Raw genomic sequence first — 15,139 nt, forward strand, 5'->3', positions numbered from 1 at the left:
CAAACGTAATTTGGATGAACGTTTATGTGATTTATGCTTCTGTGAGGATATCTCCTCCGCTCTGGTCCCGAAAGTAAGCTATTTCACTAGCGGACCAAGGGCGTACATGGAATGATATTCGCATTTTTTCTCTCGGAGTGTACACAGAATTTTTCTTTTGCTCCAAATATTTGATTCTTATATGACACCGACAGAGAGCGACTGCGCCAGGCTTTGTACTTCGTGCTCCTCTCCACGCCGTGGTGGGCTTCATTGCTGCGTCAGAAAGCTGGACAACCTTCTCTTCAGCCATCCGACCCAGATTGGATAGCGCTAGTTTCTCTTTCAGGGGAAAAAGTTGTTTATTGAATCTCGTCCAGGTCGCTTTGTCTTTTGTGTTTGTCTTCCAGAGCTTTGGAGTGTCCTAATGAAAACGTTACATTCGCATTGGTCCTTTCGATTCAGAAGGGGAGACTTAGTTCCGTTTTCGGCAGCTGCTGGCACAGACAAACGGGTCAGGAGATGGCAGCTGCTGGCACAGACAAACGGTTCAGGAGAGCTAGATAATTGGCTTATCTGGTCGTCCTGCAAACCCGTGCATTTAAAATGTCAACAGGCCTGGCAGGCGTGACTCTACATTCCACGTCTTACGTTCGATGGTCATTCGTTTCGCCAACATCTGCTGTGGTTCACCACCTGTAATGATCTGGCTCATGATTGAAAGTGAGTGCACCGCAGAAATGGAGTGCAGTCTGACAGATTTTCACGCACAGCTTATGCTCGACTGAAAATTCCGCAAAATGACACGTGGTAACCCTGCAAATAGATTAAACGGCGAAAGAATTCTCTCACAAATTTGCACGAGCTAAAAAGGACATGCCTCTGTGAAGGAGCTGGTATCTGGATCCGGTATCATTTCTAAGGAATAACGTCGATGTTATTTCTGGCGCTATACATCTCGAAAGTGTTTTGCGATGGTGTTCGAAGAGCCCCAGTGCTGGAAAAAGAACATTACTGGCCTTAACCCAGTTATTTATACATTGACCAGAAAAAGATGAAAAGACGTGGGGCGACGTACCCTGGGTTTCAACTGCGGACCCACAGTACACAACGCACAAACATATACCACTCCACCAGTCATCCACGAAGTGTAGTTGGTGGGAACCTTAGTCGAGCAGTTAGGCCTATCATATCACATCATACCAATCATACGTTCGGGTTTGGTTTGTGCATAAACCGACTCTCATACCAAAGAAGGACGACTTGGGATTTCTGCAGATTTCTGCAAACTAGCTGTGGATTGGGATGGACCACGCGGCAATCATCCCAGATTTTTTAAGTACGGTCGTTAGGTTAGCTATGACAGACTCGTCACCTTTGAAGAATGGGTTCTGACCATCTGGACCAGGCGCTTTGTTGCGTTGAAACAATGAAACTGCACGTTTGGCTTCCATGGTTGATGGTAGGCTGGTGTCGACGTTTTACTCAGGCTCGTTTGGTCATTTCAGAGGATGAATTGATGAAGTGAGGCTGAACACTTCTTCAAGGTATTTCACCCATCGTTCGAGGTGAGTTAATCGAGATCCTGTCTTTCTCAGAGACTGCTTCACTAACACCTCCCCTCGTCAGACCAGTCGGTCGGATTAGTTAGGATAGGGTGCGGTTGTTCCATTTCTCGGGGTTTTGTGATCCAGTGGCGTGCGACGTTTTGGGGATCTGCGTTCGTTATCATAGTTGTTTGACGCTGGGGTAGTTTTTCGGGCTGATAGTGACGAGAGCCATTGTTTGCACATGCTATTTACACACTGTGTAAATAGTATCAAACCGTTCGGTTGTAATTCCCCTTCGGTTCTTAACTGCCATGCCACCTGAAGAAGGCATGATATCTGAGATACTGCCAGGTTACCCGAGCCTAGGCAGGTGAAGTTGAGATTCAGAGGTCGGGTTTGAATCACGGACCTTCTGGTCAGTAAATTCGCGCTCTAACCACTGAGCCATCTCTCCTACCAGTCGTCATCCACCCAACATCACTCCCGTCGGGTTCTGTAGGCTTCTCAACCGAGTCAGCTGGACACTATAGAGACGCGATATGTAGGTTAAGTCGTACTACCGTAAGCGTGTGAAAGGAGTGAGGCAAACCGAACCACTTGACGTCAGTGAACTGACGTCCCGAACGCGTGGCTCTCATTTTCTTATTTTTCTCATCCTCGGTGGGCGTAGATTTAGAAGCTGGGACCACGGCACTTCAATAAATGTTTTCTGACTGCATCTTACTGACTTTTGGTTCACATCCATCGTAACGATCTTATATATGTGTACGCACGGTCTGAACGTTCAAAGACCCACGGGGAGAGACGAAAGCTGCAGCTGCTTTGTATGACACCCAGATGGGGGAATAAGCTAATACTTGGTATGTCACGTTTCCAGTACGGTGCATAATACCGCCTTGTGTCCAACTCTCGGAACCGCGTGCGTATTGGTTTGCTAGCACAGATTGATCGGGAACAGCACAAGATTGACAACACAGTGGTGATTCTATGAACACGCTCGATGTACTGAGTGTGTTTGCGTGAATGCCTTGAGGCATTTCACTGAAGGTGTTGAGGGTAGGTAGGATAGATTAGACTATCACATATAATCGTTCTGCTGTGACTCCTCGGTGCCACCTAAAGAGTGGGCGAAGACTGGGATATTACCAGATTGCCCAAACCTAATCAGCAGTCATCGAGGTACCGAAACTGAGTTGGAACCACGGAGCTTCTGGTCACTAGGCTTGCGCCTTGACCAATTATGATATCTCGAGCTCCGTATGGCACAATTATCAAGGCTGAAAAAGAAACTGATAGGAGATAGGCCTCAGTGACACTACTGGAAATGTTGGGAGCCTGCCACATACCCGTACTCATCCAGGGGAGTTGGCATATAAAACTTTCAAGAGCAACAATAATTTAGACGGGACATCTCTGATCGATGGGCGCTGATGGCTGAAGGAATTGAAGATAGTCTTCAGATCAATGAAAATTACAACCGTTGGCCGTCAGTGGTTACTGTGTTATCCAGCTTGATCCTGTCGAATTTGGCCCTCCATAATTTCTTTGTCTGCGCAATATAATGCCGGAGAACATTTTATACCTTAAGGTTAAAAAGCGCTCTCACAGCGTTTTTAAGAATTTCTCAAATTGGGAAGGCCAGGACAGCTCGCACCAACCTTCAACACCTATGGCGCCGGTGTGATGTCAGTGCTCTTATCAACAACAGACTATACTCGACGGAGGTGCTATCCATACTGCCTTATGGATCAGAAATGTGGCCTCCAAGCGTAGAGGACGTACGGAGGCTGTCAGTATTTACCGCAAGCGTCGAGGACGTACGGAGGCTGTCAGTATTTACCCCTGAAACATTGGCCCGGTCTGGTAGGAATAACGGGTTCACAATGCTCGGGCACATCGGATAGTATTCAGAAAAAATGTACTCTCCCACAACGGATGAGCTACTCCTGCTTCGTCGTTTGCGCTATATTGGTAATAATCGTTCAGTTGTAGCACCCTTTTGGTGCCTAACTGCCATGCCACCCGAAGGAGGCATGTAGGTCTAAATACTGCCAGGCTTCCTGAGCGTAGACAGGATCAGTTGAGATGCCCAGTTTGGGGTCGAGCCGCGGACCATCCGGTCAGTAAGTTCGCGCCCTAGGCGCTGAGTTTTCTCGAGCTCATAGTAAGGAACATGTGCACCACATACCATAGGTTCGTCTACCTTTAAGGATTAGTTTTTCTCAGCCTTGTGCTAAGTGGAAGCCACCGTGAAGTTGACAGTTCTTGATCTGACAATGAAGCATAAAAACGCTAACCAGTCAACTCAGTCAGTTTCGCAACTGCTGCCTCCCTTAATGAGGACCCCGGGACTCAACTCACCAGTAATTAATGACACTGGCAGACATGGATCAATCGTGCAGTCAGTAGCACATGTGCATCAAAGGTACCGCCTTCGGTGCGTGGCTGCCAAGTTTCTCGAACTAACTAATCCTTGGCTATATTTAATTGGCTCTTCCATTCTCTAGCGACCGAAACTGTAGCAGCTGGAATCAATATACACTTGGTACATTGTTTATAGCTGATAAGCTATACTGAACTGAACCGACAGTACCTAATTGCTGGGGACAAGGCTGAGTGAGAGCAGGTTAACGAAGAGTTTAAAGGATGAACTGTGCTTCGTGCTTACTAAGCCAGCAGTGGAGTTTTCGTACTTGGCAGCGCAGCCCGAGCCTTCCGCTCATTTTGAGCTGGAGGGTGGCAGGAGGGTACGGAGGTTATTTCGGCAACATCTGCGCTATGGTTATCATCACAGGTCTGATCTTAGATGCGGCGAGTGGTTGGGTTCCTACTTGAAGTCAATTAGTTGAAGGCCTGACTCATTTGGCTGTGCAAGCAAGCTTAACCTGAGGAAACATGATCGAATATGGATGTGTGTGACTCTTGATAGTGCTGTAGGTTCCTTTGGAGCTGTAGGTCTACCTTATAGGTGGATAGTTGGATGACTCACCGGCCGTGGTGGTTAACAATCGGGTAATTGGGGCTTGTGGTTTTTGAGTTAGCCTTTTCCAATTCGTCTTTCCTATGGAAAAGTAGCGTTATTACTTAGAAAAATATGGAACTGGAGGAAGCGTTTTACTGCGGTGAAAAGTATGACTGCTCGTAGCGGATATACCGGCGTGGTTGAACGAGGTAATATCGTTCTACAGGTCGTTACAACACTCACTTCCGACCACCACGATGTGATGACGTGATTGTCATCGTGCCTATTGAAGACGCTGCAAAATATGGCTGCTAATTTATGTCATCGGCGTTCTTGTTGTCAGTTTCTCTCAAGAATATCTAAATGGGTGTCTGAGGGTGTGTACGCACTTCAGAACGATTATGGTACGCTAGTGGTAATTCCCTCCCCCATCCACGTTTATTCTGTTCGCAATAAGTCTCAAATAAATTATGGTTGTACGGCAGCAGGGCATCCGTTTTTTTGGGATTGATGTTATGCTATCGATGATTTGATGTGTTGGTAGCCTTTTGTCATAAGTTCGTATTGCCACTAGCCACAAATGGCCATAATATATTCAATTTTCCACTCGCCTTGACTTGGACCACGCTTTGGTATGCGTAAAATCGCAGTAACGAACAAATGAACAATGGATCCAAACACAAATCAACCCGTTTATTGGATCTAGCAGACAAGGTATCTGGCTCAAGAATATTAAATGGGTATCTGAGGGTGTGTACGCACTTCAGAATGATTATGGTACGCTAGTGGTAATTCCCTCCCCCATCCACGTTTATTCTGTTCGCAATAAGTCTCAAATAAATTATGGTTGTACGGCAGCAGGGCATCCGTTTTTGGGGGATTGATGTTATGCTATCGATGATTTGATGTGTTGGTAGCCTTTTGTCATAAGTTCGTATTGCCACTAGCCACAAATGGCCACAATATATCCAATTTTCTACTCGCCTTGACTTGGACCACGCTTTGGTATGCGTAAAATCGCAGTAACGAACACATGAACAATGGATCCAAACACAAATCAACCCGTTTATTGGATCTAGCAGACAAGGTATCTGGCAGGCACCAAAACAGACTCAACACAAATCTTATCACCACCATGACGAGACGGTCTCATCGTCGTATGGTGGTTTTGACCTTGATTGGGTCGTCTGCGAGATACTCACAATCATACGAGACTGGTCATTGGAGATCTGACTGACAAACTCTTGGCGCACCGGGTTGGGGATTGAACATGCGTAGCATGCGTAGTCTGGTGATAGCAGTTTGACCACCTACTGCAAACCATTTGGAAAGAAAACAGCATCGCTGGAATGATACTGTTCACCTGTAGTTCCGATATTCAAAAAAGGGCTCAAGAACGTCTTACGAAAAACGTCGCTTCAGTCTGGTAGCCAGATAGTGAAGACGCGTGGCTCCTGACAGAAAGGTCCTGTTTAGTCTTAGGTGACCTTGACAGCATCATGGGCCTCGCAATGCTTTCGGGTGACACGACAGCAGTATGCCGAAAACGTATTACAACCTAGCGATCCGGTTGCTGCCGAATCCAACCTCGTGTCTGGGTTAACTGTGCGCAACTGTTAAGACTTGGATAAGTGGTGACCCCCACATTCTCTTGACAATTTTCTTCATTCGGAAATTCATTTCGAGGGTATCCAGTTGGTCACAAGTGTTTTCTTGACATGGTCTCCTGTCTGTTTGGGATACATGAACGCCCACACTCAGTCGCATTCCTTCCCACTGAATCTTACTTTAATGTGCGGACATGTCGGCGCATAAGTATAGATCATGCCGATAATGACTACCGTGGGGACGACGTGCCCTAGGAAGAGTTGCGATTTTATAGGAAAAGCCATTCGTAATGCGCAGCATCTGGGTTTGAGTGTATTGCTTCCTGATGCGCATAGTCCCACTGACGAGCTTCAAGTCAGTTTCAGAGAGTCCCTTTCAGCTTTTTCCCGCTTGCCCATTGCACTGTGGATTATACGGTGTGCTCCCGTTTGTAGCAACACCCCTCTCTCAAAGCAGACCAAGGAAAGGAGTTTAAGTAGGCAAGAAACGCCAGCTGACAAGATCATATCTAGGAATGCGAAAGTGGACGGAAAACGAGTGCTCATCAATGGTTGTCAGAAGGTTTTCGGCTTCCGTTGAGGGTGGTACTGAACCTTTGAAATCGGTCCCGATTCTTTCGAATGACTAATTAGGCTTAATTATTAGGTTAAGTTAGGTTAGGTTAAAAAACCTAGACTTACGTTCAACATGGGTATGACACTGAAGAATCGTAGTTTTAAAATCGAGCGAGAATGAGAGATCTTTGTCGTGAATAAAAGGGTACAAACGACTGACGCGTGGGTGGTAGTGTTACGTAAACGTTGGATGTCATTCAGAGGGTATGCTGTAGCAAAATCTACGCGATAACCCTTTGGTAACCTTGTTTTCTACCCTTGGTCGATATATCACGTCATGGAAAGGAATTTAGAGTTCTCGACGTCTTTGTTTTTGGTTGCGTACATGATGGCAACAGAACGTCTAAAGTGTATTTTGGCGAGATGAGGATGCCATTTGCTGGCGGCCTCTACTGCTATTGAAAGGAGGAAAGCACTTCCCACGAAGTCATTTATTAGCAAACATCAACTTATTGGACAGCAAATGAAACGTTTCATGCACATAATAAAATAACTAATAATCGTTCAGCTATAGCACCCTTCCGGAGCCTAGCTGCCAAGCCACCCGGAGGAAGCACGAGGGCTGGGGTACTGCCAGGTCGCCGAGACCTAGACAGGGGAAGTCGACAGGCAGAGGTCGGGTTCGAACCACGGACCTTCCGGTCAGTAAATTCGCGCTCTAACCACTTGGTCCATCTCGCCTCCAATTCGAGATTAAGGTTAGTAGTTAAGGTGCAAATCTGACCGGAAGGTCCGTGGTTCGAACCAAACGCTGCGTTTCGACCGCTCCTATTTTGTCGGTAGTATAGTCGGTCGCGTTCCAGAAGGTGGACGGCGACAATGTTAGGTAAAACTCCTTAATTATGATGAAATGGAAGCGCAGGAGGAATGACTAACAACGATGGAAGTGTGATTATTAGATGCCACAAATCACGTTAACTCACATTTACCTTTCATGTGGGTTACTCCAGTCGGCTTCACTAATTGTAACGGACTATATACCTGAACTACGGTTGCATACGCGCGTTCGTTATCTTCAGCCATCTGCGATTTGAGCGGCGGTCACCGAGAACAGACCCAGCCGACGCCACTGTTGTTCAGGTAGACTGCCGGTACTGTAGGCCGACCGCGAGAAACAAAAAACGGAGCCGCCCCAATACTCGTTGAGTTTTCCAACCTGGTAAACAGCGTGGAAACTGACGTTCCCAACAACCGCTCAACTCTGTTACTGTCATCTTCCCTAATGGATATGCAAATCCTTTCTCATATATGATTTGACAGTTCGAAGAAAAAAAATCCCCACTTCGGGGATGGCCAGTTTCAGATGGGATTGAGACTTAGACCATAGTTGACAGTTCACATTTGCTAATTTGCGTCACTTGTGGCGTCAAAAGGGCATCTCACTAGATCTTAAGCGTCGTGTGTACCAGGCTACAGTAAGGGCTGTGTTGTTGTATGGGTGTGAGACATGACCTCTGCGGACAGATGGTGTGCGACTTCTTCAGGTTTTCGACCACCGATGCCTCAGAAGCGTGGCCGGTTTTGGATGGCGTCAGCGTGTTGGTAACGAGGTGGTTAAAAAACGGGTATTTGGTTGTGCTGCAGGCATTTCAATCTGATAAAACACCCAGCACCATCGACTACGATGGCTCGGTCATGTGGTACGCATGCCAAAACACTGTCTACCGGAGCGAGTGTTGTTCTCCGTGCCTCCTTCAGGATGGCGCTAACCGCGAGGTGGACAGCACATGACTTGGCAAAAAGGCGTGAAAGTTATCACGAAGGGTTTGGGTGTTGGTGGTGTTGTACGCCTTCCAGGATAGGGTCTCCGTGACCCCGTCTGTGCTTGGCTGGAGACGTTGCAAGAAATGGCGGCTAATCGATGTCAGTGGTGTTCGTGCTGTCAGTTTCTTTCCAGATTGTCCGGTTGAGCGGTTGGAGGTGTAGGCACCTCAGAATGCTTGACACAGGCCAGCACTAGGTCCCCTTCCCCACCCAATCTTTTACTCTTTTCACTTTATGGCTTTTAATATAATTACATGTATATAACTAGACGAACCTTATGGTTGTACGGCAGTGAAGCATCAGTGCCAAAACTGATGTCGCTGTCTTTGATGATGATGATGATGATGATGACGTAGTTGACAGTGAACACTGCTGAAGGCGTCAGAGGCATGGTCCCTCCTTTAGAGGTGGCTTGTAATAATTAGGGTGCCCTAGATACCTAAGTTCTTCTTTGTTCCCTTTTTCAATCTTTTCTGTTCTTTTTTCTCTTTACATTTCAGCCACACCGCTACTTTGCCGAGACACCAACGTGAATGGCTCTTCGTATTCGGTCTATTTTAACGCAGCGATTTCATTTAGCCCGCATGGCTTTTGCTCCGTTTTCGACAGTTGATTCCGCAACCGAGATCACACACACCGGGCAGGTATTTGCACTCAGTTTCCTTCACGTGTTGCTTGTAGAAATTCGATTCTGATGATTACTCGGTTGCCAGATTCAGCCTCAGTGGAAAGCTGGTAAGCTTTTGCATAATTGTTTTTTTTTCAGTATCACGTTATGCATTGTCCTCGAATGGTTTAATTTTCTGTCAGAGCCTATTCTTGATGGTCTGGTTATATGGGATGAAATCCAAGGTCTTACTCTCAACCGTGTTTTGCGCATTTTCTCCGCTGACTCGATGACCAGTACCATTACTTCGTACTGTTTAAATGACGTGTTTTCATTTGCGGGCGGAACGACTCGATGACCAGTGCCATTACTCTGTACTGTTTAAATGACGTGTTTTCATTTGCGGATGTTAGAAAACGCCACAACTTTTTTGTGGGAGGATTTCCGATCCACACTGACATTGTGTGAATCTCTGAGATCACGCACCGTATGAGCTTGATGAAATGTTCGATTTGGGGCCATCCAGTCAATCTGCGAGCATCGAGCTGGTTTCGACTGGGAATCCGATGGGTTCACCGTGTTCGATATCTATCCACTAACATCTCTGCCAAAATTGAGTGAGTAAAGTTCATCTTTAGATGCGACTCGTACTGTGTGCGAGTTGTGTGTCCTTTGGAACAAACTCGGTTGGGGACCGTGTGTGGCGAACAGGCTGTTCTGGAAATCAGTGAAGACTGCCACGTATGCAGTAGGTGATAACCGACTGTGATCAAGGCGCGAATGCAAGCGGTCAACCAAAGTTAGCGTGTTGGTCCTGCGTTTCTCGTCTCACGCATACGGCACCGCGAAGTAATCAACTGTCAGCCGAGATTAATGACTGTCACGCTACCAGGATAGCAGAGTATCCCTGCAGGTTTGTTGCCACGACCAGTTTCAACGTCAGAAGACGAACCACGTGCACCAGGTGAGCCTGACTAAGCTCTAACACTATCGTACAGCCTAAACGTTGGTATTATTTTGATCAGTCATCTCATCCCAGCATACAGATAAGCAGTTGGTAGATGATACTGGTCATCGTGGGCGACAAACCAGTTCGGCCTTCAAGTTGAAAATGCAATCCTGTGCAACGCACGCCTATTGGGTGCCCCGAGGTTACCTAGACATGGGGAATGTGGTTGTGGCATGAGATCGTTTTCAAGAGAGTGATCTGGGATTACCGATAACTAACATGTTCCGTTTTGTTAGTAGAAAGCCTGCTTCACGGCTGGACGATCTTCGTTTGCGTGTGCTCCCAATAAAGTGGTAGTTCGCTATCTATTTTACCGGAGGAACTGATAATCGTTCCTTATAAGAGAGTGGTTTTTATATACAGTAAAACTACAGAGACTGTAGTGTACGAACACAAGTCACATCGCATACCACTTGCAGGTCAATCGTCAGTTTGCTGAGAAGCTCATTGCCGAGGTTCCGCCCATCCCGTGCACCGAACATATTGTCAGCTGTGACGGTGGAGGAGGTGCGCTTGGTCATCCCAAAGTCTACATTAACCTCGTAAGTTCTTGATTCATATACACAGTTATTACTCGCTCAGACATCATTCTGTTGCGTTGTGCAGTAACGCTGTCCAAATCGGTCAGATGTACCAAAACACCAACCGCCAGTTGTGTGTCTGGTGTGCTGTCTAGGCTTGGACAACCTGGCAGTATCCCAACCCTCGTGCAACCTACGGGTGGCATTGCAGCTAGGCACCGAAAGGGTGTTGCAGCTGAACGATAGTATGCTGTTATGGGACATTGTCATGTGTCGAATTTGTCATACGGTGCTTTTCCTCTTGAAGAACGACTCTTCAGCATCACCAGAATTGATCAGTTTAGGTGAATAAGTCACTCTGACGGAGCATGGCCGGTCCTACCCACTTCTCAGCTCTTTTGTCGCAGAAACGACTTTATCATCAAGTGTTGTGTTGACAATATCTAATTTCTAGTGACATACACAAGAAATTTGGTGTTGAGCTTTGATAAGCTCCGCAAATGCTGCTGAGTTGTGTTAGGCAAAACCAACGGAGAGATGAACGATAGCCAAGAGCATATACTGTTACTGTTAGAGATGGAGTATGGACCCTGATTGAGCGCGAGAACAAGACTGAATGGCGTAGAATGAATAGTGTTTTACTTGTCTAAGTATAGACGTACATAGGTGGGAAGTAAGGGCGAAAGCATGGTTAATACGAAGCGATAATGTGAACGCAAAGAATAGCTATGACAGTGACCTTTCTAAATCCAATGCGGCTGATGCACTTGTAAACTGGAGAGAATAAGATCTGCAGACTAAACGCAAAGGCCTGGTGAAAGCTTAAGCCTGATGGAACCGGCTTTATTTCGTTTGCACCAAAGTACTTGCTTTATCCGTCAATTCCTCCTAATTTCATCCAGATACCGCACTCCTTGGATAAGTTAGTGTAACAATGCTTCCTGGGATGTACCCATTACCGCGCCGTTTATATATTAATGGATAGCGCAGTGACCATCGAATTATTTAATGAGTAGGTTTCTGTGCTGTCATCTCTCAGTACGGCTGTGGAATTGAGCAAGTGTTGATTTGCGGTCGGAGAAAACTTACCTGCGGCTATGCTTGGTGCGCTGGTACCCCGTTAGTCTGCCCCTACTTAAGCCTATGCCTCCACTGGTTGCACGGGTCCATGTGGTTGTACGGTTGTACAGCCGTTTCGAATGAAACGCTCGCATTAAGCTGTGCTGCTCCCCAAAGCTCATCAAGCTCGCATAAACGGCTATTTTGGGGAATTAAGTTCATGCACCCAAATGGCCCGATTCACTCTTGATGAGGACTATACCAGAAGGCTGTATTCATGTTCCTCAGGGTGTGGGCCGTCACGAAGAGACGGGACCGTACCGTGGTGTGACGATTTGTGTGCCTGAACCATTGGGCTATATTAGACAGTGTCCGTGCGACACTCACAGTGTCTCTCATACCAGGTTGTTGAATGGCTAGGGGTCTGACCATCAGTCCCCTGGCCCTCCAGATTGAGGGTTAGAACATGTATAGTGACTTGTTCCATAAAGAGGATAATGCACTTGCATTTCCCGCCAAACACCGCTGTCTTGCGGCCAGGCTTTTAAGCCAAAAGCTTTAGTTGAGGACCCTAACCGTCCTCCTGTTTAGGTCTGGGTACCCTAGCAGTATCCCAGTCCACGTACAATCATGAAACTTACAACTAACAACACTCATGCCAAATCGGGCGTCACCGGGTGTCACCAGCCGCGTCGCCTTAGTTGCTGTCTTGGCAAGAGGAAGCGTGCTACTGCTGATGCCTCCCTTCTTACACTCACGTTTTCCGTCTTCTACCTCTCTCAGTAGATCACAGCACTAGGACTGACCGTTATGTTCGCCGTGCAGCTGCAGCTTCTGTACGTCCGACTTCAGTAACAACCCTGAAAATTTTGAAGGCCTGTTCTCAAACCCCGAAAGCCTATCTACTTAGCCGCCCTTAATGTTCGCACATTGAAGCAACCAGGAGAACAGGTGGCTTTTGCTTATACGCTGGGTTTTTTGTGCATTGATGTCTGTCAGAAACAAGAATGCAGGACGGAAATGTGTATGATGAAGTCAGGACAAGAATCACAAAAGCTCGAATCACGTTTGTCAGTTTGCGTCACTTATGGCGTCGAAAGGGCATTTCACTAGGTCCTAAGGGTCACATGTGCCAGGCTATAATAAGGGTTGTGTATTGTGTGGGTGGGAGACGTGAGGACAGCTAATTTGAGGAGTCTTCAGGTTTTTGACCACCGATCTGTGTATTGTGTGGGTGGAAGACGTGAGGACAGCTAATTTGAGGCGTCTTCAGGTTTTTGACCACCGATGCCTCAGAAGCATTACTGACTTTGTATGGCGTCAGTGTATTCGTGACGACGGGTATTTGATTGTGCAGCAAATACTTCGCTTTGTGTGGCGTCAGTGTATTCGTGACGAGGTGATTAGAAAACGGGTATTTGATTGTGCAGCAAATACTTCAATCGCGGAAGACATCTAGCACCATCAGTTGCGGTGGCTTAGTCATGTGCCACGCATGCAGAAACACGGTCTACCGAGTGAGCGTTGTTCTCCGCGCACCCTTCAGAATGGCGCAAACTGCGAGGTGGACAACACACGACTTGGCAGAAGGGTGTGAAAGGTATTACGAAGAGTCTGGGTGTTGTACACCTAGGATGGAGTCCTCATGACCCCTTGGCTGGAGACGTCACAAATACATGATGTTTTTGGTTTTGTCACAGGAACTATACATGTGCAGAGTAATAATCACTCTTGTGGTTCAGGGGGAACCTGCTCTTCCATGAGTTTTCCGTTGAGTTTCAAAAGGTCATCATTAGATGGGTGTTTTCTGTGGATAAGTAATTTTTTTCTTGAAAAAAAAACGACGACATCCCTTTAACTCTCTTCCACACCACACCAACCCCCTCCAACTGCACTTTCTCGCACACTCATAATCCGGTATATTTACTTTTTGTAGGACCAACCCGGGTCACACACTTGTGGGTACTGTGGTCTGCGATATTACTTGGAAGGCCACGAACCTCATTAGTTTACTTCTTTTCTTTCGTTAATGTTTGTCGCTTAGCAACAGAGTGCTGTCGATCTGTGCAGATAAAATCTATAACTCCTTCATGGACTTGGTTTTGCTATTTGTCAACGGTATGGAGAGGATATTTTGGGCACAATCGTTACATTTTGTTTGATTCCGCCATATCAGCTTCAATTTTTCAAAATTATTCCTCGTGGCGGCACAGCCTTCTGTGTGTGCATTGACGTTATTTTGGAGGCGTGAAGAAAGAATAGCGTAGTTGCGGGACAATGCCATTCCGCACACTTTCTACAGTGGCGAACGTGTGAAACAGCAAAATTACCAAATATGACAGTGATTGTGTACAGTATATCTTTTTTTATACTAATTCAGTAAAAAAAACGCAACGCAACAAGGGTTCGTGCCAATCGAGGAATTGTGCTTCGAGATACCTGAGTCGCTTTGGTTGAACACATCTGGTAACAATTTTGAACGCGTATTCGCGGTCGCGTTTTCCGTAATTGAATATTTTACATTTGACGAATGTGTCCAGCACCAGAAGCTGCGTTGGTTGGGACATGTGTTGCGTATGCCGAACCATCATTTGCCGAAAAGAGTGCTGTTTTACATGCCCAGTTCAGAGTGGCGTAAACAGAGAGGTGGCCAACCCTTGACAGAGGAGTATGAAGCAGATCACGAAACGTTTGGGTGCTGTCGGTGCTACTCGCCTTCTAGGATGGGGACCGCGTGATCCTCACTGTGCCTGGTTGGAGACATCACAAGATATGGCTGCCAACCGATGTCAGTGGCGTTCTTGTTGTCAGTTTCTATCCAGATTGCCTGAGTGAATGTCTGGAGGTGTAGGCACCTCGGAATGATTGTGGTAAGCTAGTACTAAGTCCCTTCCCCATCCCCCTTTACTCTTTTCTTTACCGTAAGGCTTTCAAATAAATCATCGTTGTACGGCAGTGAAGTATCGGTGTTGAACACTGGTGTCATGCTGTCGATGATGATGATGATATTTGATTCCTTTGGCGGTATATTACACGTCTCCTTTCGTAGCCTCATGATTCGATTTTGCAGGTACATTTGCTCTCCCTTCAATTACACCAGGGTGTATTTGGCCACAAATCCGTCTAAGCCGATATATGCGATGACAGCTGAGTGTGGTGTTCTGGTGTGCCGCTGGAATTGAAAGCAAGAAAGGTGTGTCGTTGTTGCATCATGGGTAGCCATCTATTGGGCTACGCCTGCACTGCGCTTGCCAGACTACGCGATAAGGGGAAGACAGAGGACTCGGGACACAGCTGTATTGTCGGGACAAAACATACAGAGCTTCTGCGTGAATATATAGGATAACTAAATGACCGTTTGGTGCGCTCCGCCAGCGCACCTGCTTTCTGGACGTGTCGTAACTATGGTGAACTTGGGGATGCGTCACTCTGCGCATGTACTTTTTCCATGTCTGGGCACGTCCTG

The 15,139-nt window shown here is 46.7% G+C and overlaps 2 protein-coding genes across 2 annotated transcripts in view; one reads left to right on the top strand and one right to left on the bottom strand.

Annotated features, from left to right (window-relative positions):
* T265_03686 (hypothetical protein) overlaps positions 1–7,736 on the bottom strand; it is a gene marked incomplete at both ends in the record, with an annotated part of 11,471 nt that extends 3,735 nt beyond the window's left edge. Inside the window, one exon of the mRNA XM_009168228.1 lies at positions 7,643–7,736. Coding sequence (XP_009166492.1) covers positions 7,643–7,736 — 94 coding nt within the window. The remainder of the gene's footprint in view (positions 1–7,642) is intronic.
* A 441-nt stretch (positions 7,737–8,177) lies between these two features.
* T265_03687 (hypothetical protein) lies at positions 8,178–14,411 on the top strand (the record flags this gene model as incomplete). The annotated part of the gene is made up of 4 exons (XM_009168229.1): positions 8,178–8,429; positions 8,511–8,633; positions 10,513–10,635; positions 14,214–14,411. 4 exons carry the CDS (start codon positions 8,178–8,180, stop codon positions 14,409–14,411), a joined length of 696 nt encoding a protein of 231 aa, XP_009166493.1.
* Positions 14,412–15,139: the final 728 nt, after the last annotated feature.

The sequence above is a fragment of the Opisthorchis viverrini genome, assembly GCF_000715545.1.
Source record: "Opisthorchis viverrini unplaced genomic scaffold opera_v5_53, whole genome shotgun sequence".
Lineage (NCBI taxonomy): Eukaryota > Metazoa > Platyhelminthes > Trematoda > Opisthorchiida > Opisthorchiidae > Opisthorchis > Opisthorchis viverrini.